General features: G+C 47.9%; 2 protein-coding genes across 3 annotated transcripts; one reads left to right on the top strand and one right to left on the bottom strand.

Moving 5' to 3' along the window:
- Positions 1–99: 99 nt before the first annotated feature.
- TUBB1 (tubulin beta 1 class VI) lies at positions 100–19,115 on the top strand. Of its 2 annotated transcripts, none has more exons than XM_032257152.1 (4): positions 100–684; positions 15,354–15,462; positions 15,995–16,105; positions 16,201–19,115. In XM_032257152.1, exons 2-4 carry the CDS (start codon positions 15,363–15,365, stop codon positions 17,277–17,279), a joined length of 1,290 nt encoding a protein of 429 aa, XP_032113043.1. In that variant the 5' UTR covers positions 100–684; positions 15,354–15,362; the 3' UTR covers positions 17,280–19,115. The 2 variants fall into 2 exon arrangements, with proteins under 2 accessions (XP_032113043.1, XP_032113042.1); XM_032257151.1 differs by lacking the exon at positions 100–684 and adding an exon at positions 11,358–11,839.
- Positions 19,116–20,879: 1,764 nt separating this feature from the next.
- ATP5F1E (ATP synthase F1 subunit epsilon) lies at positions 20,880–24,604 on the bottom strand. The gene is made up of 3 exons (XM_032257158.1): positions 24,422–24,604; positions 22,497–22,623; positions 20,880–21,046 (listed from the first exon to the last, which is right to left on the bottom strand). Exons 1-2 carry the CDS (start codon positions 24,451–24,453, stop codon positions 22,500–22,502), a joined length of 156 nt encoding a protein of 51 aa, XP_032113049.1. The 5' UTR covers positions 24,454–24,604; the 3' UTR covers positions 20,880–21,046; positions 22,497–22,499.
- Positions 24,605–24,730: the final 126 nt, after the last annotated feature.

The raw sequence follows: 24,730 nt of genomic DNA, 5'->3' as shown, positions 1-24,730 counted from the left end.
GCGGCCGGGCCGGGACACTCCCCTGGGGCGGGGCTGTCCCATCGCGGCTCCTGCCCCGCCCGGTGACCTCGCCCGCCCCGCCCAGAGCAGCACCCTGGCTCCGGGGCGCCTGAACTCGTGGGCCAGGCGCGAGGCCACCGGGCAGACCCCAGCCCTGACCCCGCCGCCGGCCGCCGCCAGCTGGTGGCCTTCTGAACACGGTACTGTCCAGCTGGACTCATTTGCCAGGGTTCCTGGCCTCGGGGTTGGGGGGCGCCTTGGCCTGCATTTGAGACCCTGAGCCCTGGAGAGAGGCCCCCAGCGTCACATCCCCCCTAGGAAGGGATCCTGGGAGCGGCCGCAGAAAGATGCCTGCGCCTGGCTTTTCAAACGCTTTCCCAAAGGCCCAGGCCCTTTCGGAGGAACGGTTCCCTTTTGCAGAGAAGGAAAGAGGGATCCTTCTAGAAAATGCCCCTAAAGGAAAATTCCGCTGGTCTCATACATCAGGAGTTCTGCCACGTGACTTGCAAAGCTGCCTGGAAAGGTTTTCTGAGACCGAAACTCTTCTCAGTCAAATGAGGAACCAAAAGCAGAAGTCACCCCTCAGGACGTGGTTTGGCAACTGGAGGAGGGCTCCCCTCTCCCCCCACCACCCCTCTGAGTGCCTGTCTTGGCCTGCGGGCCACACCATGGCCTCCTGTTCTGGTAAGAACAGGCCTGGCATTCTGGGCCAGGCTTACAGGCCCTTGCTGGGGGCCTTTGGCACAGGGTCCGAAGATGAGCTTGCGCGGCTCTCTCCATCCTCAGTGGTGCTCACCACATTCTGAGGGTGCCTCGTGGGCAAGGGGAAGTCACAGTGACTGCTTCTTGACTTCCAGCAGCTTCCAGCCCATCCCTGGAAGGGCCGATGTGGCTGTGGAATCCCTGCATGACTGTCCGGGTGGAGAGCCAGGCTGAAAACTGCTTTGTCATCCCAGAAGTTTCAGTCCTTGTTCCCCAAAAAGCAGTCACCGAGTCAGAGTGCGGCCCCGGAGCTATATCTGCTGATGTGTCTATTTTTTTGGCAAGTTGCTCATGGAAAACATTAGTGTCCATCAGTTGTCGGAAGGCAGCGTGGGGTGGCCGTCCTGGGACAAGCATCCCAGGTTGAGCTGGCGGTGGGGGTGGGAGCCAGGCCTCCCAACCTCTGGCACAAAAGGAGTAGAAAGAGAATTGCCAGTGATTGGTGGGGGGGGGTGGGGGGGGTGGGGATGGTTCTTTCTCCCAGGTCAATTCAGCGGCCTTCCTGACTACAGGAACTGGGTCCTTGTGTGGAAGAAACCCAGACACAGTTGCCCCTGCCAGGTCATCAGGTGGCATCTACCAAAGCAGCCAGTTTTTGGCCTCTTCTAAAGAAAAAGCTAAAAAAAGAACTCACAAAATTGTGCGGCAAGAGACATTGCGCCCCCTCCCTCCATGTACCCATAGACGGTCAGGATCTGGGTGCTATGAAGCCCAGCAGCACATTCTACAGCATGAGAAACAGAAGCCTGGAGAGGGGAGGGCCCCTGTGCTTGGCCTCTGATGCCTGAGCTGTGATGTCCTGGGCCCTCTTCCCTGAATCTGGGTGAAAGGCACCCAAAGTGTAAGCTTTTCTTCCCCGTAGCATGGGGAGAGCTGGGTGCTCTGAAGATGGCCTGAGACTCTCGGAGCAGGTTCAGCCTGTAGAAGCTATCATGACAGGCAGGGCCAGCGAGGCAGGCACATGACCCCTGCAGTAACATGGGTCCCAAGTCCAGAAGTGTAAGGCAGGGCTGAACAAGGGGCCCCGCAAGGTTCACTGTGACCTGGCTCTACATAATTTGCCAGCAGCCGCACCTGCTTGGTCCCAAGTCCTGCACATCACTCGCTTTCAGCCCACAGCCTCTGGCTAATAAAACTCACAGATAAGGGTCAGGAGGAGGGGCGAGAAGGTCAGGGAGGACAATCAGTCCTGCCCTGAATGCTGGCACAAGGCTTCATTTATTAGGAGAGTTCCAAAGAGGGGACTGTCCGGATTTACCCCATTGAAAGTTGGTTAAAGGGAAGGATATTTTTAGGCTGGTAACAAAAAGGACATCCAAACATGACAAGTTGTGGCTCCTGGGTTTCCCTCACATAGAAATAACTCAAGCTCAGAATCTACTGGAAGAACAGGGCAGGAAGAGAGGGAGGGAGTCCATCCATTTGAAATCATCATTTGCAGGCCAAGAAGGAAGAAAGGGATCCTGATGAGACTTACCTCTTCAGCCCCTTCTGATGGGTCAAACAGAAAACCAAGTGGATGTGGGGCTCCTCATCTCTGAACCTGGCTCTGGTCGAGTGGATGCATGTCGCTACCAGACTGCTCCGAGAAGCTGGCTGGCTGTGTCATTTTGGGGGTTCCTAAAATTGTGCAGCAGAGGATCCTAAATCGATTTTTGTGTTTTTTTGGGTTTTGGGTTTTTGTTTGTTGTTTTTTCCTTAACTCAATGCAAGATTCTAAACATATGCCTTTGAAGGGTGGGGTTGGAGTGGCCACAAACCCACCCACACTCAGATTCCAGAAGGAGGTTTAGTCGGAGGAGCTCTCTGAAGGTCACGCAGATAAAGCCAGGAGGTGTCTGGGACTGGAAAAAGAGGAGGGGGCACTCTGGGAACCTGCTAGACAGGCCATCCCCGGCCATTTTTCGTTGGCTACTGCTTGCTGGGGGTTGAGTATAGCCCCAGAGCTGTGTCTCTCTCTTCAAAGCAGATTCACCTGCAGAGCAGCTTGGGGACTCTTGGAAACCTGAGAGGTGTGCTTCCTTCTGACTTGGCTGCAGGTGCCTGCAAGGTGGTTTTGTGGATAGTGACTCATCTCATCTGGGCCCAGATCCGAGGAGGCTTGGGCAGGGCACTTGGACCTTCTTACCTCTGAGGCCCTGCTTGCCTAAGCATTGCTTCTAGCAGCTCTTTATAAGCAGTAGTGTGCCACCGCCTTCCAGCTTGGGGCAGAATCAAGTAGGTATTGAGAGAGAGCCAGGCGTCTCCCTTGAAACCACTTTGCCTGGAAAGCTGGGCACCTGTCCTGGGTTTTCCTTCCTGGAGGTAACTCAGTCATACCTGCTCCCAGGGATGCTTGAGGGCCGAGGGTTGAGCCAATGACATTCTAGAGGACTCTGCAGCCCATTTGATCCTTTGCACAATGCTGTAAGGTGGGGTGGGGGCTGGGAGGCAGATGTTATGACTCCATTCTCCTGGTGAAAAGACTGAGCCTCTGGATGGCAGGTTTGCCTGGGTGTGCTCAGCACAAGTCTCCTGGGTGGCAGGTTTGAATCCAGACCCCTGTTTTTTTTTAATCCTACAAAGTCTCCTGGAAAACACATGATCCAGGGCCACAGACACAAAAGCCTATTCATTTCTACAAATAAGGCTGATCTTTCTCATTCTAATAAAGATCAGTGCACATAGGCCAGGGCTCACCCACCTTCCCAACCTGGAGGAGAACACAGGTGAGTTTTAGTTGACTGTGGAATGGCCTCGAAATTCTTTTTTTCCTTCTTCCTTTGTGCCATATTGTCTGGCTCACACCCTGGCAAGCTGCAGACATTTCCTATTGTTCCACATGCCTTAGTTTAGCCACATCCTGGACACCGGCATCTGTTTGGGTGGATGCCGGCAGTGCTTGCTGGGCTAGGCTGGTTTTGCAGGGTGCAACGGGTCCCTCACCAGCTACAGGAGCTGCTCTTGGTCCACTAGGTGAGTGGGTCAGAGGACCTCGCTAACACCCAGATTCCGCTGCAGGGCAGGCCTTCAGATGGGGTGGGTCAGGTGTGCAATCCACCTGTCACCGTCCCCGGGTACCACCGTGCATCACATCCTGGCCTGGTTGTGTTATGGGAAAGGGGATCCCGATCCAGACCCCAAGAGAGGGTTCTTGGACCTCACGCAAGAAAGAATTCGGGAAAGTACATAAAGTGAAAGCAAGTTTATTAGGAAAGCAAAGGAAGAAAAGAATGGCTACTCTATAGGCAGAGCCCGGCCCGGGCTGCTCAGCTAACCATACTCATTGTCACTTCTTGATTATACACTAAACAAGGGCGGATTACTCAGGAGTTTGTTGGAAAGGGGTGGGCAATTCCAGGAACTGAGGGCTCCTCCCCTTTTTAGACCATACAGGGTCACTTCCTGATGTTGCCATGGCATCTGTAAACTGTCATGGTGCTGGTAGGAGTGTCTCTTAGCATGCTAATGCATTATAATTAGCGTATAATGAGCAGTGAGGACAACCAGAGGTCACTTTCATCTCCGTCTTGGATTTGGTGGGTTTTGGCTGGCTTCTTTATCACAACTTTTTACCAGCAAGGTCTTTTTTTTTTTTTTTTTTTTTTTTTTTGAAAAAGTTTTGCTGTTATTATCCAGGCTGGAGTGCAATGGTGCGATTTTGGCTCACTGCAACCTCTGCCTCCTCGGGTCAAGCACTTCTCGTGCCTTAGCCTCCAGAGTAGCTGGGATTACAGGTGCCTGCCACCACATCCAGCTAATTTTTTTGTATTTTTTTAATAGAGATGGGGTTTCACTATGTTGGCCAAGCTGGTCTCAAACTCCTGACCTCTGGTGATCCACCCACCTCGGCTTCCCAAAGTGTTGGGACTAAAGGCGTTAGCCCATCAGCAAGGTCTTTGTGACCTGTACCTTGTGCCGACCTCCTATCTCATCCTGGAATGCCTAACCTCCCAGGAATGCAGCCCAGTAGGTCTCAGCCTTATTTTACCCAGTCTCTATTCAAGATGGAGTCGCTCTGATTGAAAGGCCTCTGACAGTTGCACAGTGACTGGTGGCCCACACTTGCTTGGGTGTGGATGTGGCTCCTTGGGCTGACATTCACGAGGGCAGCCCCATCAGGATCACCTTCAGGACACACCCTGTGCGGCACAGCACGTTCACAGACACAGCCCACCATGAACTCACCAGGAAGTTTTCAAAGGGGCACTCAATGACTATACCCAGTTGAATTTGTTTGCCCTCTGAAGTTAGGCTGTCAGCAAATGTTTGTTGAGCACCTAGAATGTGTAGGCTACTGTTTTTTTCCCCAGGGATTTGGCAGTGAACAGAGTCTCTGTCTGCAGGGACTTACGTTTTCTGCATAAGGGAACATGTGGAAAAGTAAAATGCTCAGGAGGTAGGAAGTGCTTGGAAACAGATAAAATGGGGAACAGGAGAGACGGCGGTGGGGGGGGGCCTTCTGAAGTTTGGTCTGGGACCAGTGAGCTGGGATCCAATAATGAGACAACCATGGAGGGTGCTGGAAGGAGACTCAGCAGAAGGAAGAGTGTCTGCAGAGGCCTGAGAATGTGAGCACGCTGGGTAAGTGTGTGATGCACTAGAGAAAGCCCATGGGGAGGGCGCGGACAGGTGGCCTCAGGCTCCAAGCTGCAGGGACCATGTGGTCACTCAGGCCAGCTTCACACAGCAAGCCCACCTCTCCCCTCCCTCCCCTTCTGCCACCTGACAGGGGCTGTGCTGGCCTCCTTCATCCCCCACCTCGCTTCCCTGCCCCATGGGGTGTGTGCATTGTGGAAGATCTGAAGGCACACATTGACTTTCCTTTGGTAAGAGGTTTGGGTATCCTCCCAGTTGCCACTGGCTTTCCAGGACGGCGGCGGGTGAGAGCTGACTTCTGTTTATAATATCCTCTGGTGGTTGTGGGAAGGATGATGTGAGTGGAGGCAGCCGTGGACAGGAAGGGCCCTGGAGGGGAGAGCCACAGGTGATGGATGAGGAGTGCTGCTGGAGGGAAGGGCAAGAGGAGATGCAGCAGGGCATCCATCTGGGAGCAGGGCTTGCAAGATGCAGGAACAGAGGACATGAGCACCCTGGGCTCCTGCAGCCTGCCTCTTGACACCTTGAATTGTACCCCTGGATGTAAGTGTCTGAAGACCTGCAATCCATTTCTGCTTCTGCCACATTATCCTGAGACTTGAACATGTCAATTCCTCTCTGAGCCTTAGTTTCTTCTTCTACATTGTGGTGGGAACCATCGCTCAGCTCGAAGGTGATTGTGTCGTGCGGGCTAAATGGGGGGGCATGTGGGAGCTGGTGGCGGCAGAGAAGCTGGTAAAGACCCACAGAGCAGGAGGCTAGTGCTGCCTTCACCCTCTAAGTCCCTGGAGGGCAGGGCCCGTATTTTCTGCTTTTCAGAGGTCCCTCAAAACTCATACATCAGAGATTTCTTGGACAAACATTGGGCTTGAAGAAGTATATATTTTTGTTCGATTTCAGCTCCAGGTGCTGACCCATTTGATGCTTACCTCTGTGCACGCCACAGAACACTGCTTATCACTAGCTGCATACCTTGGAGACGGGAAAGCAGCAGCTGAGAAGGTCCACCTTTCTATCCCTTTTAGATCTTTGCAGCAGTTCAGGAGAAGTGGTGGTGGGTGTGTGTATGCATGTGTTTCCTTCTATAAATCAGAGATGCCACAGCCTGCATGCTGGTTACCAGTGCACCCAGAGGGACAGCCAGGTATTTCCACTCTCTGGGCTTGGAGGCCAGACAGGCATGAGGAGCAGCCAGTCGCCTGGTTCAGGACCATGAGCATCTCAGCTGTTGCGGGGAAGGTTAACCCTTCTGGCTTAGTGGAAACCAGCAATGTCCTCCTAGTCTTTCTCCTCTTGTAGTTATTCATCCTCCTAGAACTTTCTTTTCCAGTAAGAGAATACACACTGAGGCAGAGTACAAGAAAGTAGAGCTCGGCTCCTCTGGCGGCCTGCCCACACCCGCTGAGTCACTCATAATGGCCCCTCAGATGTCATTTTCTTGCTAAGACATTTGGAAAAATTTCTGCTTCTGAATCACAGGCAAACACTATAATTCAACAATCTTCTTTGAGTTATTCAAGGAACTTCAATGCGCTTAGAAGTGGAAGATCAGGGGCGGATGAAATCAATGAATGCTCTGAGTGCTCTGTTTTTCTCCAAATTATGTTTCATTTGCCAAATGGAGGGTGGGGGCAGCTCCACCTGACCACTGGGGGACAACTCCTGGGGGAAGTCTGGAAGCAGCCGATTTGGGGTTTCTGGGTGACACTGGTTTTCCTTATCTTCCTGGTTCTATTCCTGTAATAGACCCAAGTGTCATGCAGGAAGAGGCTTGCTGCCACAGAGCCTTCTGTGGGCTGCGAACTGTGTCAGGCCACTGGAGGAGAGGGTTTCAGGCTCAGGGCTGGACTGATCCCGGTTGAGAATCTGTGTCGGGGGCTGTGGGAGTCCTGGCCACACTTGCTAGGAGGAAGCTCCTGCCCTCTGCCCTTTGAGGCAAAGCTTGCTGATCTCCTTACTTAAATGCAGTCACTGCTAACCTGCCTTGGTCACAGCCCTTTGTGGGGGGCAGAAAACGACTCTCATTCATCACAGTGGCCACTGTTACTCACTTGCTGCAGTTCAGGACTGGGGGTTCACTTTCAGCCTGGCAAAACAGAACTTGGGATCGTGCTGGTGTCTCCAGGGGCACTGTTAACCTGTGTCCTGCACAGGGGCCGCTTCTGCCAGTCCGAGGGCAAGGCAGTCTGTATTCCCCACCTCACTGCTGACACTGAGGTGCCAATCAGAGGAGAGTACCTTCAGAAACAAGGACAAGAATACAAAAATTAGCTGGGCATGGTGGCGCACGCCTGTCGTCCCAGCTGCTCGGGAGGCTGAGGTAGGAGAATCGTTGAACTCGGGGCGTGGAGGTGGCGGTGAGCCAAGAGTGCGCCGCTGTACTCCCGCCTGGTGACAGAGGGAGACTAAGTCTCAAAAAAAGAAAAAAAAGAAACAAGGACAAGAGAGCTGGGACAGGAGCTGAGACTGCTTTCCAGATCTGCTGCCTTTCCTGCACTCTGCTCTGCCAAGACACATTAAATGGAGACAGGCCCCGGTGCACACAGCCATGCCAAGGCTGCTGCCTGGTAGGTGCCCCATCCTTAGATGTGGAACTCGGGGATCTGTCTGCACCAAGAGCTGCATCTCCTCCTCCCACCCTGCAAAGCCCACTTGAAAAACACCACTGGCAGCCCCGAGTTGGCGGTCAGCCCTGGCAGGCTCGGTCCTCACACCGACTTGTGACATGGGGACTGCTATTTCATTTTTCACATGAAAAGATTCAGGTCAGCCAGGCGCAGTAGCTCATGCCTATAATCCCAGTACTTTGGGAGGCTGAGGCAGGTGGATCACCAGGTCAGGAGTTCGAGACCAGATGGCTAATATGAATATGGTGAAACCCCATCTCTACTATAAATTAGCTAGGCATGGTGGTGTGCGCTTGTAGTCTCAGCTGCTTGGGAGGCTGAGGCAGGCGAATTGCTTGTACCCGGGAGGCAGAGGTTGCAGTAAGCTGAGATCGTGTCACTGCACTCCAGCCTGGGCGACAGGACAAGACTCCATCTCAAAAAAAAAAAAAAAAAAAAGAAAAGAAAAGAAAAAAATTCAGGTCTAGGGAGGAGTTGGGCCCCTGGGGGTAGAGCTGCCACTCTGCCCCTCACCCTCTCACAGCCCAGCGTCCAAAGCTCAGCACCCGCCGGGCCTGAATAAACACAGCTGGCAACACAGGAATCAAAGCAAACAGGGCTTCTCTCTTTTTCCCCCATTTTGCCAACTGCCCCATTAACAGAAAAATCTTTTAAGCGCCCATCTGGAAACCTGGCTTTTTCCCCTCCCTAAGCAAACTGAGATGGCCAAGAGGAATGTGCTGCAGAGTGGAGGCTGGGCAGAGGACCCCGCACCCTGGATCCTGCTCATATGCTGAAGAACGAACATAGGCAGAGCAGAAGTGCCCGGCCAGCCCAGTGGTCCCTACAGCGAGGTGGTCTGTGGCCAACAGGGGCTCCTTTCAGGAGCTGGGCCACAGAAGGCTGCGGCTGCCCACTGGTCACACCTTCCCATAATAGCTCACTGTGGTTATCCAACTATCTATGGTCTGTCCCCAAACATCCAGGTTCTTGGAACAGTTTATACTTTCAGCCTAGACCACCTCTTATGTAATGGAGGGAAAAGGTGACCCCACCTGGAGAAGGGCACACTTGTGAATAAATACATCACTGGCTTTACACACTCAGCCCGCTCTGACCATCACTGCTCAAACTCGCCCAGCTGTCCATGTGGCCTCAACAAACATTTACTGAGGCCCTGCCATGGATCAGGCACTTTGGGGACTCAAAGATGAAGTGACATGGGCAACTCCTAGGCTGGCAGGAGATAAGGCAAGTGTAGAAGTAATCAGCAAACGGGACTGTGTGTGGGCGTGCAGGTGGAAGTGCTCTGGTCCCCAGGAGGGGAGGTGTCTCTGACCAGGGAACTGCCTGCGTGGAGCGCCTTTGACCTTTGGAGGAGTCTGATAGGCAGGGGTCCCTGGGTGGGGAGGGAGGTTGGGGAGAGCTGGGGAGAGGAGGACAGAGAGAAGGGGAAAAGAGGCCAAGGCTCGCAGGGAGAGAGGTTGGAAGTGAGGCAAGATGGGCTAATGTCTATGGAAGCAACGGTCTGTTCTCCGTGCACTTTTTAATTACTGAAAAATGCTGCTGAGAATCCCATTACTGGATATATACCCAAAGGATTATCAGTCATTCTACCATAAAGACACGTGCACGTGTATGTTTACTGCGGCACTGTTCACAATAGCAAAGACTTGGAACCAACCCAAATGCCCATCAGTGATAAACTGAAGAAAATGTGGCACATATACACCATGGAATTCTATGCAGCCATAAAAAAGGATGAGTTCATGTCCTTTGCAGGGACATGGATGAAGCTGGAAACCATCATTCTCTGCAAACCAACACAGGAACAGAAAACCAAACACTGCATGTTCTCACTCATAAGTGGGAGTTCAACACTGAGAACACATGGACACAGGGAGGGGAACATCACACACCGGGGTCTGTTGTTGGGTGGAGGACTTCGGGAGGGATATCATTAGGAGAAATACCTAATGTAGATGACGGGTTGATGGGTGCAGCAAACCACCATGGCACATGTATACCTATGTAACAAACCTGCATGTTCTGCATATGTATCTCAGAACTTAAAGTATAATCATAAAAAACAAATAAAAATACCGCTGAGGACATATGAATATCCTCCTCTTGAATTTACACATTCTTCTCTTTACCTTTGGCAGGGAGGAGTTGGGTGCTTCATTCTTCAGCACTCAAGGTGAGCCCAGCATATGACAGGACCCCAACCATAGCTGTTCAATGAATGGGGGCAGCCTCGGGGCAGCCTCAGAACGAACACAGGCAGATCAGATGCTGAAGACAGGCTTCAGGAGGCAGGTGCTCACCGATGGTGGTTGCCCACATCCTCAGGGCTTCAGGAGTGAGATTTGCCCTGTACCTTCCCTTGCATCTGCACCTCCGGAGCACAGTAGGCACAAGGCCGTGCCTACCAGCTCTCCCCTCTTCTGAGTCACGGCTCTCACGCCTTCTCAGGGAGTCCATTTCCCCTCTTCTCTGGAAGCCTCACCTCATATCCAGGCAGTAGGGAACTGCCACCCTCTTGGGCAAGGATAGGAGCTGCTGTTTGGCCTGGATGCCCTTGCATGTTTGGAGGTAATGAAGCCTAGGGCTGGCTTTCGACGTTGATGGAAGCTTGAGGGCAGGGGATGTGCTGAGGACCAGGAGAATGCACTGCTGCTTTCCAGCGGCTGAGTACCCAGCCTGCTGCCACTCCTATACTGCGCAGGAGACAGTGTAATGGTGTTTTGTTTCGTTGAATCTTGCTCTGTCGCCCAGGCTGGAGTGCAGTGGCATGATCTCGGCTCATTACAACTTCCTCCTTCAAGCGATTCTCATGCCTTGCCCTCTGAGTAGCTGGAACTACATGTGTGCGCCACCCCAGCTGGCTAATTTCTGTATTTTTAGTAGAGATGGGTTTTCGCCATGTTGGCCAGGCTGGTCTTCAACTCCTGATCTCAGGTGATCCACCCACCTTGGCCTCCCAAAGTGCTGGGATAACAGGAGTGAGCCACAGCACCCGGCCCTAAGAGAAGGCAACTGGGAGTCCATTTTGCTCTTGGAGAATTCAGGGTCTGGTAAAGGGACCTTATGGCAAACGTTAACACTCCAGATGCCATGACAGGAGTGATGGTGTGACAGAACAGGTGCTGGGAAGGGTGCTGAGGGGCAGCCCAGCCCTGGCACGGATAGGGCAGGGGTCCGAGAGGCCTGCAGGGCACTGCAGAGTAACTGGCAGACGGGGTGAGAAAGGGCATTTTAGGGATGGGCGGGCAGACAGTGCCTGATGCTGGCAATCACCCATGACCTGCCAGGTCCAGCCGTGGATCCTCTCACTGTATCGGAGCACGGGGCTTCTGGGGACCAAAGTCTGGAAAATGGGCTGGGAAGTTGGACAGGGAAAGCCCTTGGAGGTGGTCTGGTCACCTGGGTGAGCGAGGAGCCAGTCTTCACACCACAGGCATCAGAGCAAGCATGGGTGCCTAGAAGCCTGCAAACAGTGCCAGCCTCCAGGCCCTGTGCACCAAGGCGGCCTTTAATCTTGCACTTGCCCTCTAGGAAATGATGGGGCAGTATTCTGTGTTGAGAGAGGAAAAACACCCCCTCCCAGAAGCATGACAGGCAGAAAGCAGAGAAGGGCCAGGACTGGCTGAGGGCCGGGAGCTGGGCCTCCGGGGTGGACACACCCTTGGGTCACACTGTGAGGGTAGCTTGGTCAGCCAGTCCCACCACTGCAATGACCACAGTTGTGCTGGGCTTACACCAGTGAACCGAGGCTCTGGATTCTGAGAGTCTGAGGATTCTGTGAAGATCTTAGACTTGGGCGCAGAGCAAGGATGCGTGAAATTGTCCACATTCAGATTGGCCAGTGTGGCAACCAGATTGGAGCCAAGGTAAGTAATGTCTGGTTATAATCCTAGCGGCAGCCAACCAAGAGAATACCAGGGAGCACAATGAATCTAGAAGATTTCATGCACTTGCTAAATATCAGACAATGCCTTCAGGCTTTACAATAACTCTTAAAAAATTTTTTTTTCACACAGGAAAAGAAGGAAATAATCTTTAATTAAAGAGATACAAAACACATTAAGGGCTTAGAGTGTTAATTTTGTCCATAGATACCTATGTACAATACATGCCAACCATTATATAATATGTTTATCATCTTTTTTTTTTGAGACAGAGTCTCACTCTGTTGCCCAAGCTGGAGTGCGGTGGCACAATCACAGCTCAGTATAGCTTCAACCTCCTGGGCTCAAGCTGTTCTCCTGCCTCAGCCTCCTGAGTAGCTGGGATTATAGGTGTGCACCACTATGCCTGGCGAATTTTTTTATTTTTTTTGAGAGATGGGGAATCTCACTTTGTTGCCCAGGCTGGTCTTGAACTCATGGTCTCAAGCGATCCTCCACCTCAGCCTTCCAAAGTACTGGGTGGGATCATCTTTTTTGCTTCTCTGTTTTTTTTTTTTTTCTTTTTCTTTTCTTTTTTTTTTTTTTTTTTTGAGACAGAGTTTTGCTCTTGTTGCCCAGGCTGGAGAGCAATAGCGTGATCTCGGTCCACCACAACCTCCGCCTCCTGGGTTCAAGTGATTCTCTTGCCTCAGTCTCCTGAGTAGCTGGGATTACAGGCATGTATCACCACACCTGGCTACTTTTGTATTTTTAGTCGAGACAGGATTTCACCATGTTGGTCAGGCTGGTCTCGAACTCCTGACCTCAGGTGGTGTGCCAGCTTGGACTCCCAAAGTGCTGGGATTACAGGTGTGAGCCGCAGCGCCCAGCCCACTTTTATCATCTTAACAATGAACTTTACATATCTAAAAATAGGAATTTGTCTCAAAACAGCTTTTTGAAGTTTGTCGAGGAACTTTCTATACCCTGTCACTAAGGTGTTTTTTCCCTCCCTCCTCACGTTTATTATAAAGCTTAAAAAAATCAATTACTGGCTGTGCACGATGGCTCACGCCTGTAATCTCAGCACTTTGGGGGACTGAGGCGGGCGGGTCATGAGGTCAGGAGTTCAAGACCAGCCTGGCCAACATGGTGAAATCCTGTCTCTACTAAAAATTTAAAAATCAGCCTAGTGTGGTGGCCTATAATCTCAGCTACTTGGGAAGCTGAGGCAGAATTGCTTGAACCTGGGAGGTGGAGGCTGCAGTGAGCTGAGGTTTTGCCACTGCACTTCAGCCTAGGTGATAAGAGCAAGACTCCATCTCAAAAACAAAACAAAACAAACAAACAAAAAAATCTACCAATTGCTGTTTTATTAGTATGCAATTGAAAATTTAAGAGGTAGACCTAAAATAAAAGTTTTCATGTACAGTAGCAGAATTAATCAAAATATACCCTCTGGACTATAAATAATTTGTTCTCTCCCTTACCTCCCCTGCTTAAGAATTTCTATGAAGTACCTAAGTCAATAGGCCAACCCCAAGAACACAGGTGCCCAAACCCACGATCTCCAATCTTGATTTTAAGATGACCAATTGTACCATACAAAATTTATCGTGTTCTCTTTGCTATTGCGAAGTTACTTTTACTAGTATGAGTTGCATTAAAAGTCAGGTTTTAAAACACCTACATTCATCATCCATCAATGACACTTGGGTTGTTTCTGCCTTTTGGCTACTGTGAGTAATGCTGCTAGGAAGCAACTACGGCTTTTAAATGCAGGTGTTTTAAACCCCGGGCAAAGAACATTACTGCTTGAAAAGAAGTCACCATTCCTCCATGCCTCGGGGCAAGACATTCATAACTAACACAGAGAAGTGGCAGGCATGAGCCCTGCTGCTCTGAAGCTGGCAGATAATATGGAGAGGGGCCCTTGGGAGAAGGTGGCTGGCTTTAGATAGGGTCTCAGCTGTCACTCCAGAATCGCGTTGTCTAGTGTTGAGAGTCTTGGCCGACTCATAATTTGGGGCCATAAGAACTTTAAGACACATTTAATTTGGGGTATCTTAGAACTTGAATTTTATTCTTCTTCCACTCCCTGAACAGTGCTGGTAGTTTACCATGAATTAGTGCCTTGTTACTAAGACCCTGGCCTATGATTGGGGATTTTAACATACCCTCAGGGATTTTAATGTATGTGAATACGTTTTCATTGCATTTTAATATGTGCTTTTCAGGGTGATCAAAAGGAGTCATCCCAGTAACTGTTTGCATATTAAGAGCTTGGCACATATCTATGTTAATAAGTACTGTGTATGTGACTGGAAGAGCAGTGTGTTTCAAATAGTTACTAGAGGACAACTATGTGTAATTTTGAATTGTGTGTATACCTAGTCATAAAAAATGCACATTACCAGCCAGGTGTGGTGGCTCACACCTGTAATCCCAGCACTTTGGGAGGCTGAGACAGGTGGATCACCTGAGGTCAGGAGTTCAAGACCAGCCTGGCCAACATGGCAAAACTCCATCTCTACTAAAAATGCAAAAAGTAGCTGGGCATGGTGGCAGATGACTACTTGGGAGGTAATTCCAGCTACTTGGGAGGCTGAGGCAGGGGAATTGTTTGAACTCAGGAGGTGGAGGTTGCAGTGAGCCGAGATCATGCCATTGCACTCCAGCCTGGGCTACAAGAGTAAAACTCTGTCTCAAAAAAAAAAAAAGAAAAAAAAAAAAAAAAAAAAAAAAAAAAGAACAGACATGGTGGCTCATGCCTGTAATCCCAGCACTTTGAAAGGCCGAAGTGGGCAGATCACGTGGTCAAGAGATCGAGACCATCCTGGCCAACATGGTGAAACCCCATCTCTACTAAAAATATAAAAATTAGCTGGGCATGGTAGCACACACCTGTAGTTCCAGCTACTCGGGAGGCTGAGGTTACAGTGCACTGAGATTGCATCACTGCACTCCAGCCTGGTGACAGTGTGAGACTCCGTCTCAACAAAAAAAAAAAAAAAAAAAAAAAAATGCACATTACTTAAAATCATGCATAGAAGTCCAAGTTATGGGTTGTTTGGAAAAGTTCATGAAAAGAAATCCCCAAAGTGAAATATTATTGTGAAATCAGATAAAAATTCAGTTTATTTTCCTTTAATGGAATCTACACTTTACTAGCTTGGAGCATTATAAAGAGAAATTAGAGACACATTGACGTTAAATTCTAAAACAGTTTTAATGTATATAATGGCCTCAATTTAATAGGAGCAAAATCCAATTTAGTATTTTGTGACATTTTATTTAAGTTCAGGTGGGGAGAAAATGCAGCCTTCATATTACTTCATATTGCTTAGTAGAGGCAAAAAGTAAATGATGCCATGGTTATTTATGAAAAGGCCCAAAAAGAATGGCTTGGGGAGGGTCAGGCAGCCCCAGGGAAACAGGCCTGGGAGTACTAACTTTCTCTCTGACTAACACAGCCTTTTTGGGGGTCCCTTTACTCCGACCTTCCTCCTGCTTTCAGTTCTGGGAGATGATTGGTGAGGAGCATGGGATCGACGCGGCTGGGAGTGACCGCGGAGCCTCGGCCTTGCAGCTGGAGAGAATCAGCGTATACTACAACGAAGCCTACGGTAGGCCCGGGGGGGCTCTGGGAGCAGTGATCTGGCAACTGGGAACACAGACAAAGGAAGGGCAGAGGCTCAGGAGACAGAAATGTCAATGCAACGATGTCCAGGCTCAGGCAGGCGGCAGGCAGGGCAGCAGGATCCCGAGAGTGGTGGGTCCCCAGCCCCTGGTCAAGAGGCAAGACTGAGGAAGAAGCTGCTGGATGGGGCACACACCTTAACACAAGCAGGTGAAGTACTCACTTTCCGCCATGGTTTCACAAATGAAGCCAGAATCATTTCCAATATGAAAGAAGAGAATCTGTCACCGGTACTATCACAGAGCAATGACGGGAAGTGTTTCTTGGGTATTCTATAGATTTGTGAGATTGCTGTTGGGGTCAAAAATAAGACGTTAGATACTCAAATCTCAACCTACCGAGGGCCCCTTTCTAGAATATCCATGATTTTTTTGGACCAGTATGGCAAGGTCTATTCTGATAAAACATTAACTTTTAGAAAAACAAGCATGCTGACTTTTTCCTATTTTTCTACACAGGTAGGAAATATGTGCCCCGAGCAGTCTTGGTGGACCTAGAACCTGGGATGATGGACAGCATTCGATCTAGCAAATTAGGAGCCCTCTTTCAACCCAACAGTTTTGTCCATGGTAGGTTTCTCCAGAAGGTTCCACCAGGAGGAGTAGCGGATGCCTTAATGGTGCCCTTCTCTTTTCACCTTGCTGGTTACTCTTTTTTGCCACAGGTAACTTTGGGGCTGGCAACAACTGGGCCAAAGGCCGTTACACAGAGGGAGCTGAGCTGATCGAGAATGTCCTGGAGGTGGTGAGGCACGAGAGCGAGAGCTGTGACTGCCTGCAGGGCTTCCAGATCGTCCACTCCCTGGGCGGGGGCACAGGCTCCGGGATGGGCACTCTGCTCATGAACAAGATCAGAGAGGACTACCCGGACCGGATCATGAATTCCTTCAGTGTCATGCCTTCCCCCAAGGTGTCGGACACAGTGGTGGAGCCCTACAACGCGGTCTTGTCTATCCACCAGCTGATTGAGAATGCAGATGCCTGTTTCTGCATTGACAATGAGGCCCTCTACGACATCTGCTTCCGTACCCTGAAGCTGACAACACCCACCTACGGGGATCTCAACCACCTGGTGTCCTTGACCATGAGCGGCATAACGACCTCCCTCCGGTTCCCGGGTCAGCTCAACGCAGACCTGCGCAAGCTGGCAGTGAACATGGTCCCCTTCCCCCGCCTGCACTTCTTCATGCCCGGCTTTGCCCCGCTCACGGCCCAGGGCAGCCAGCAGTACCGGGCCCTCTCCGTGGCCGAGCTCACCCAGCAGATGTTCGACGCCCGCAACACCATGGCTGCCTGTGACCCCCGCCGTGGCCGCTACCTAACAGTAGCTTGCATCTTCAGAGGCAAGATGTCCACCAAGGAAGTGGACCAGCAGCTGCTCTCCGTGCAGACCAGGAACAGCAGCTGTTTTGTGGAGTGGATTCCGAACAATGTCAAGGTGGCTGTTTGCGACATCCCGCCCCAGGGGCTGAGCATGGCCGCCACCTTCATTGGCAACAACACGGCCATCCAAGAGATCTTTAATAGGGTCTCTGAGCATTTCTCAGCCATGTTCAAAAGGAAAGCTTTTGTGCACTGGTACACCAGTGAAGGGATGGACATAAACGAGTTTGGGGAAGCTGAAAGTAACATCCATGATTTGGTGTCTGAGTACCAACAATTTCAAGATGCCAAAGCAGTTCTAGAGGAAAATGAAGAGGTCACGGAGGAGGCAGAAATAGAGCCAGAAGATAAGGGACATTAACTGTGAGAGAAGCTGTGCCACGGAGCCGCTTACAGAACAGTTTCTCATTAGATTAGTGTTTCTCCTGCAGCATTCCAAAACCCATTCTGCACTGCAGCACAGTGAATGATACGCACTCATCATTAGCTTCAACACAGGGACTGCGGGAGATGGGGTGGGGAGCAGCTGATAGGCATTAGGGTCTTTGCTGACATTTACTAACTTTGACGAGTTTGACATTAAATGCATACTTATTAACTTAAAAATATTGCAAAGTGTAAAGTGCTCCCTTTGTTTCAAAGTGTTCACTGGCTATTTATCATATGCCCCGTGCCAGGCATCCAGACTACACGTGTGGATCTACAGGAGCCACCGCAGCTGGTGTTAACTTTTTAAACTCAAGCAGCGCTGATAAGCACCCTGGAATCCTCACTTGGTATCCGAGGGCTACGAAGACTCTTCCCTTAGGTTCTCTCCTCTGAGCAAACACTGCCTGGCATCCTGCCTTCCTGTGCCTGCCAGCCTTCACAAGAGCCAGGTGCCTGACTAGTACATGGGGAGCTACAGAGCCAAGGTCAGTGTAAGTCAACATCCACTAGAAATAATCCATGTTGTGTGGACCTGTGCACACAACCTGCTAACTGGAAAAGAGGAAAAAAGAAAAGCCACAGTCCTCCCTAGAAAAACACCTGGTCCAAACATGAAAAACAAAAAGACAAGCAAAACTAATCTGCAGCCTTCTGATCTTTATTTCTGAAGAGCTAGCTTTGAACATGTATGTTTATATATTTTAAATTTCTTATTAGTGTTAGATCCCAGGAACTCATTAATAATCATCCTTGGTTTTCCTTTTAAAGGCTCTTTTGAAGTGCTCTTTTCACTTTCATTCAGTAATCACCCCCCAAAAAGCTCGGCAGCCTCTTTGAGAAAGGGCACAGCATCTGATCAGCAACCATTCAAATGCAGGAATGAAGCAGCAGCGGCTGCAGTGTCCTTCTCAGTTACGGAGGAGGACGTCGTCTCATTAAGGAACTTTTACAGTTCAAATTAATTTGCAGAAGTTGCCATAAATGTTTGCATGACACAGCTTTAACACGACATGATTTTAATCTGCTCACATTACAACAGGACCAAATTCACAAGAGCGCAATCAAATCAACCATAACTTCTTAATTACAGTTTACCTATTTCTGACAGGCAGCACTGCCATCTCTTCCAGCACCATCAGGGTTTTAATGGCCCTCTAGAAATACCACTGAGATACACTATTTGATCCATGGATAACTGGTAATGGGAAAATGCTCCGACCCTCACTGCAGTAAACATTTACTTGCAGGCAACTGGGTTTTCATCTCTTGATTTGCTTTTGTAATCAGCAATAAAAAAATAGCAGGTGAATGGATGACAGTTGCTCATTCTGAGAAACTTCACTCTTCTCACATATGCATCATGAGGAAATAACTAAAGTACATATCAAGAGAAAAATACCTTGCCATTGGGATCACCAACAAGTCTTCTATTTACAAACTTCAAAAAACACAAAACCACCATCATATTTTCAACACTTTCTACTTGTGGTTCAAGAAGCACTAGATTTAGTAAGAAACTGCACCACTGCACCTATGTACTTAGTTTGAAGTTAGTAACTTCCTGAGATGCTAAAGACCTATACCCTGCGATTATACAAGGATTTACACATGCTTCCTCTGGTGCTTTACTTCCCAAACCTAAAGGGGCAATGAAATAGATGTAAGGAGAGAGGGATTTAAACCTTTTAAACACTTGTGATTTACATTACAGTAAAGATTTGTTTGCTCAATAGTAATCATTAAAGTATAAAATAATTTGGCAAAACTGCTTTATTTCAGACTAAATCAATTCCTTTTCTTGAAGCCTAACCACCCCGACTGAGTAGTTAAAAATATTTAGAAATGCATCTCACCATCCTACTCTTTTGTATGGTAGAAATAGATTTAAAAACACAAAACACAAACTAGAAACCTAGAGAAATCTGTCCGTTCTGATTTTGAAGAGCTTATTCCTTTAGCAGTATGGTTGCTACGGCGACATTGGTCTCTCAGAGACCGAGACAGCAGAATCAGAATCTTAGAGCTTATCCGATTCCTTCACTTCACACACAAGGACTACGTGAACTAAAAGACTGACTCCCTCAAACATCACCCAACCAGTTAGTGGGAGACCCACAAGTTGGTCTGATTGAGGTCACCTCATCATTGGGCACAGGTGTCCTGCCAGCCACCCAGCAGCACTGGAGGCAGGAAGTTTATTTCATTATACTACTGGTTCCGGATGGTAAACTTGTCTTTTACTCAGTTACTTCACTCCTTTCCATATCACAAGCCCCATCCCTAAGTCTCACCTCTTAAGCATTCCATCTGCCTCCTTAATAAATGACGTACCTCTAATTACTTGACTGGAAATAATTTAGCCCCTTTATTAGTTACTTTATTCATCCCATTATCAAAAAGGCCCTACAGACCTGTGATTCATTTATTCCTATTCCCTGTAATGGAGGATGCTTCCTAGTACCTTAGTCTTGGGGACCACAGCACTGAACTGAGGTGTCCTAACTTGCAAATAGCAGGCTGACAGCTCCGAGGCAAAGGACTCCAGGGGCTCCTAACGCACTGTTTTCCAGAGGCACTCTTTCCCACTCAATCGGCTGGGCCTCCCTGATCACTCTGTGCTGAAAATTCAATAAAACCTACAGGTCAAGTATTGGGACAGTAAGTCATTCCCAGAAGCTGGGACAAAGACTTTCTTTTTGGCTTGACCTCAGCATTGCTGACAGTGGCCCTGATAAATTCTTGTGAGCTTAAGTATCATAGTGAGAACGTGTCCTAGAACAGTGTTTCAAAATTTCCAGTTCAAATTTATTTCTCCATTCTCCAAATAGTTAAAATCAGGCAATTAACTTTGCAATGGTATTTTACCTGGCCAAGTGCTTCCAAGTTTCAAAGAAAGATAAAAACAGTAACTTGCAACAATTCTTCATCCCTAAATAATCAATTAATGAAATCACTATGAAAATAACACGAAACTGCGTTGTGATCATCATGCCCCAGACCTGCAGTCAAAAACTTTAGATTGTAATTTTAGTTTGGCCATCAACTCAGCAAGCAAGTTATTAAATAGCTTTGCCTCATTTCCTATGAGAAATGTTACCAGAATATAAAGATTAATTTACAAAACAATGTGAAAAGCACTTTGTGCTTAAAGTAATTGTTCTTATCTATAGGTTTTAAGTGCATAATACAAAAAAATGTGAGTACAATTTAGTATTTCTTCTTCCAATAAGCACTTTTAGTATGGAATAATTATTTTCATTTAGGTTACTGATGACCAATTCATTATTCTGACAACAATCCAAAAATAAGGAACTACAAAGCCTCAATGGCAGCAGATAATTTTGATCACCAATTAATGTCATTAAACAACTAATTCTGAGACATTTTCAAAATGCTTTCTGCATCCCTTTGGTCACTAAATATTAAATCTGGCTTCCCGTGCTTTTAAGAAACTCTGGTTCACATGGCTATAATCACGCAGCTGTGCAGACAGTTCCTTTAAAGAAAATAAAAGTCTGACAGAAACTAAAAATCAAGAGTAACAGTGAACCATACTTCAATTTATTGACATTGTCAATTTATGAACAAGACACGGTTTTTTTTTTTTTTCCATGAAATAAGATCCTTTTCAATCTGCCGTTAACATGTGGCCACACATCTTCACCTTGGAAATACGGCACATCAAGTTTTAGTCAGGGTCTAGGAAGAAAAAGAAAATGCAACAGTTGCCGGCTAGTTCTCGGGTGTTTTCTTAAAAATTCAACATGAATATAAGAAATAACTTCCTTATAGTGAACTGTATAACTGTGGCTATAAATCACATTGCCTTGGCTTGGATGTAAAAAGTGCCGGTTCAAGTACACAGGCTTAGTCAAGCAGGCATTTCTCGGCTGAGTGAAAGTAAACACTCTCAGTAATAAACTACTTTGCCTTTAAAAGACACTCACATCTCCTGTGCTAATGAGGTGAGGTTCCTAACCCCGAAAGACATAACAAAGAGGGGCTAATGCTTTGTGTAAGGGGATCGGACACTACTTCCCCAACCCCAGGACGCCGCAAAATCTCGGCGTTTGATGCAGAGTCTGGTGGCTCTGCTGCAGAGCGGTGTGAGGCTAAACGATTTGTTTATCGTTAAAACAAAACAACTCAACATAAAACCAGGTCTCATTACTCAGAATTATGAGATTAGATAGCCCCTAGAAAAAGGGCTAAATTCAAAACCCTGCATCTCCAGACTTGTAATAAAATATTTACTAATTCAAAATGAAAATAAAAAGTGCTTAGGGGAGACAGTTCCAATAAGTAAAATTGCTCATAACCACAAGCTGCCAAAGGATTAATATTTCTCACATTTCCGTGATATTGTGGGTCTGAAGCTTTTTAAAAGCAAAACAAGAAAATGAAATCTGGAAAACATCTCTGACAATTTGCTTTGCCTACCTTTGAAATAACAATGTCAAGAAAGTACTTTAGAGATAAAACCACCTTTACAATTTGAAACACAAATGTCTACACTTAGCAACTGTACAGAACTTTTTATTTCATGAGAATGTAACTTTACATCACCAACATCTTTGAAAAAGTAAAATGAACCAAACCCTCTGAAAACATAGTAAATTTAGCAAAACAGTATACACTGCAGGGTCGTGCAGATTTTATTGCTTGATACAACAGCAGGACCCTTCCCTGTACTTGCAGTTATGATGTTCGGGAAGTACTGATTTGTGAAAACATTAGTAGATGTGGGGGAAATAAAAATGTAAAGAACCGTAATTTTTCATGCTCTTGAACTGTTATGTTAACTCCAATAGCAATTATAAAAGTGGGGAGTTCATCCTCCAAATTATTTGATTTGCGCAGACAAATGAAACAGGTTTAATTAAATAAGATGGCTCTCTACCTAAGCATTGCTAAATGAACTGAAAATCAATGTGCCAATTACTTCTGCTTGTCAGAGCCTGAAAAGACTTTCTTTTTATTAGGCCACGGGACTTCTATAACCTGTATGCTTTAAATTATATTATCCCAATAACTAACTTCCAAATACACGGACTAAAACATGAACAGAACTCAAAACTAAAATTATTTTGATCTTTATGGTGTTCCAAAAACTTCAGATGCAACTGTTCTAAATCAATCAGTAACTTACAGATTATTCCTTCTTTACTTTCACAATTTTTACATTGCTGCCAGCAGTCTTCTCGGCATTTGCTTTGAATTCTGTCTTCAGTGCATCTCTCACTGCTTTTGCACAGATCTGGGAATATCGGATGTAGCTGGGAGAAAACGAAGGTATATAGTTAATTATCAATATTCCAGCCAGACAGCTGTTAGTGTGCTTTCACTTTTCTTCCTATACTTTTTATTTTGTTTTGGTGGTACCTTAGTGTACGACTGGATTTAAAAATATGACTAACTCCAAAAAGAATCTATACAAAGAAAAATAACACTAGAAAAAAATGTACCGAAGTATTAGCTGGTGTTTGGATGCATGATCTTTGATTTTTCTTCTTTGTACTGTTTTCTCTTTAGAGTATATTAATTCAAAATAAAAGCTGCATAAATGTTTTTAAAAATCCCACAGCACAGAAAAAAAATAGACCAAAATGTTAACAGAGACTACAACATGATTAATCAATTCTCTCTCCTTAAAACTTTAATTACGTTATTCTTGAAAGGTCAGGTATACATAATTAAGAGAAAAAACTATTTTGAATTAAAACAGTTCTTCCTGTACTAAATTATTTAAAGGCTTTCCTGAGAATACTGAATTCTGCATCACAAATCTGCCACTGAAAATACTTCCTAATCAAGATTTCTAAATTAAACTGAAAAGTGCTTAGAGAACATCATCAATGCTAGCAAAATCGTAAAACCTGCTTCCTGTTTGGTAGATGGACTCCCATCAACAACGTAGTTTCCAAAAGATGTCAGATCACCTTTCACACTTTTGAAAAACAGGAAGCGGGGAGGGGTGCTGCCTATTTTCTCATGTTTTAGAATTTATTTTGGGGACTCAGAGGTGTGAGTTCCAATGTCTGCGTCCATTCTTACTAACTGGGTGACCTTCAGGCTGGTCAACCTTTTCAGCACCTTTATTCACCTGAAAAAACAATAGAATAAAAGGGTAACACCTGTCCTGCTGACAGCTGGGAGGAGGAAAAACAAAGTGTGAAAAGGTACGGATCACAGGAAAGTTGGCTAATAAAATGGCATCTGCTACTGGGACTATCATCCAGTAGTAGATCATCCATCTTCCAGTTCTACAAGACTGCTTGCTTGACCTCAGCAAACCAAGAAGCTTAGTTGTAGAGCGGTCACATATACCCACAAAATGGAAAGTGCAACACCATCTAGTCAACGAACAAGGTGTGTCACCTGGAGCATGGTACTTCTGCTCATTCAGGTGCATGGGTCAGATGTGACACCTACAACCAAGGGTTTGCGGTTCCACTATGAGACACCATGTCCTCAAGTGGGTTCCATATTTGATCCTTCCAGGTACCAACTCTCACCTTTGTGAGGGGCTCTCTACAGTTTACTAATGACTTTCACCCCTTTTACACATAAGTAAACCTGACGTTGACAGGACTTAAAAGTTTAGAAATATGTGTAACGTTGTAAAAGACTCTACCGCGATGCTGGATTAAAGATCAAAGCTGCCAACAGCGGTCACGTGGAAAGAAATCTCCTGTTTCCCGAGGTGGCTGTGACTGTACTATTGTCACCACCTGGCTCCAGCACCATTCTGGAAAAGGCTTGCTGAACAAGAGCTGACCTCTCTCTCGAGAAAGCTCCCATTCGCAAAGGTGTCCACGGGCACTCTGTGGGTGCTGGGCCGCCCCGACGGGAGGCGAGGCAGGACACAGGCGCACTCTCACGCGAGGCCGAGGCCGCGCCCTCCAGAGCGCTTTGCCCATAGCGACGCCATCTTGGCGGCGGCACCCGAGGCTCGATCCAGTACCGGTCACGCGTGGGGCAGCTGCTCCCAGCCGTGTCCTGCATGACCTCTGAGCACTTGGATGCGTGCGGGCCGGGCTCGCGGCGCCCTTCCCTCTGGAGGCGTGCGCCTACCTTAGTCCAGCCTGTCGCCAGTAGGCCACCATGCTGTCGAGAAAACGGAGCGCGTCGGGTCGAATCGCAAAGACGCCGGCAATGTCGGCTCAGCCGGGCGGTTCAGCCGCAGGAAGTTCAGACCACAGAAGCGGAAGGGGCGGGGTATGCGGACCTGCCAATCACCGCCTCCTGCCCCGCCCCTCCCTTGCGCACTGCCCCTGTTGCCCTGCCACGGAAGCCCCCTGGCGCCAGGAGCCAATGGGCGCGCGAGGCCTGGACCGCGGGTGCCAATCCCCGGGCGGGCCAGCCGGCTGCGTCCACCTATTG

The sequence above is a fragment of the Sapajus apella genome, unplaced genomic scaffold (genome assembly GCF_009761245.1).
Source record: "Sapajus apella isolate SASKATOON/1434 unplaced genomic scaffold, GSC_monkey_1.0 scaffold96, whole genome shotgun sequence".
In the NCBI taxonomy this organism is placed as follows: domain Eukaryota; kingdom Metazoa; phylum Chordata; class Mammalia; order Primates; family Cebidae; genus Sapajus; species Sapajus apella.
Note: the sequence above shows the minus strand (reverse complement) of the source record. Positions and strands in the feature narration are given on the sequence as shown.

Bases quoted from the DNA above. Each gene is read 5' to 3' on its own strand.
- ATP5F1E (XM_032257158.1), bottom strand. From the start codon at position 24,453: ATGGTGGCCTACTGGCGACAGGCTGGACTAAG. The intron at 22,624-24,421 runs GTAGGCGCACGC...GTTTTCTCCCAG, and splicing joins TGGCGACAGGCTGGACTAAG to CTACATCCGATATTCCCAGA.
- TUBB1 (XM_032257151.1), top strand. From the start codon at position 11,783: ATGCGTGAAATTGTCCACATTCAGATTGGCCAGTGTGGCAACCAGATT. The intron at 11,840-15,353 runs GTAAGTAATGTC...TCCTGCTTTCAG, and splicing joins GCAACCAGATTGGAGCCAAG to TTCTGGGAGATGATTGGTGA. The intron at 15,463-15,994 runs GTAGGCCCGGGG...TTTTCTACACAG, and splicing joins ATACTACAACGAAGCCTACG to GTAGGAAATATGTGCCCCGA.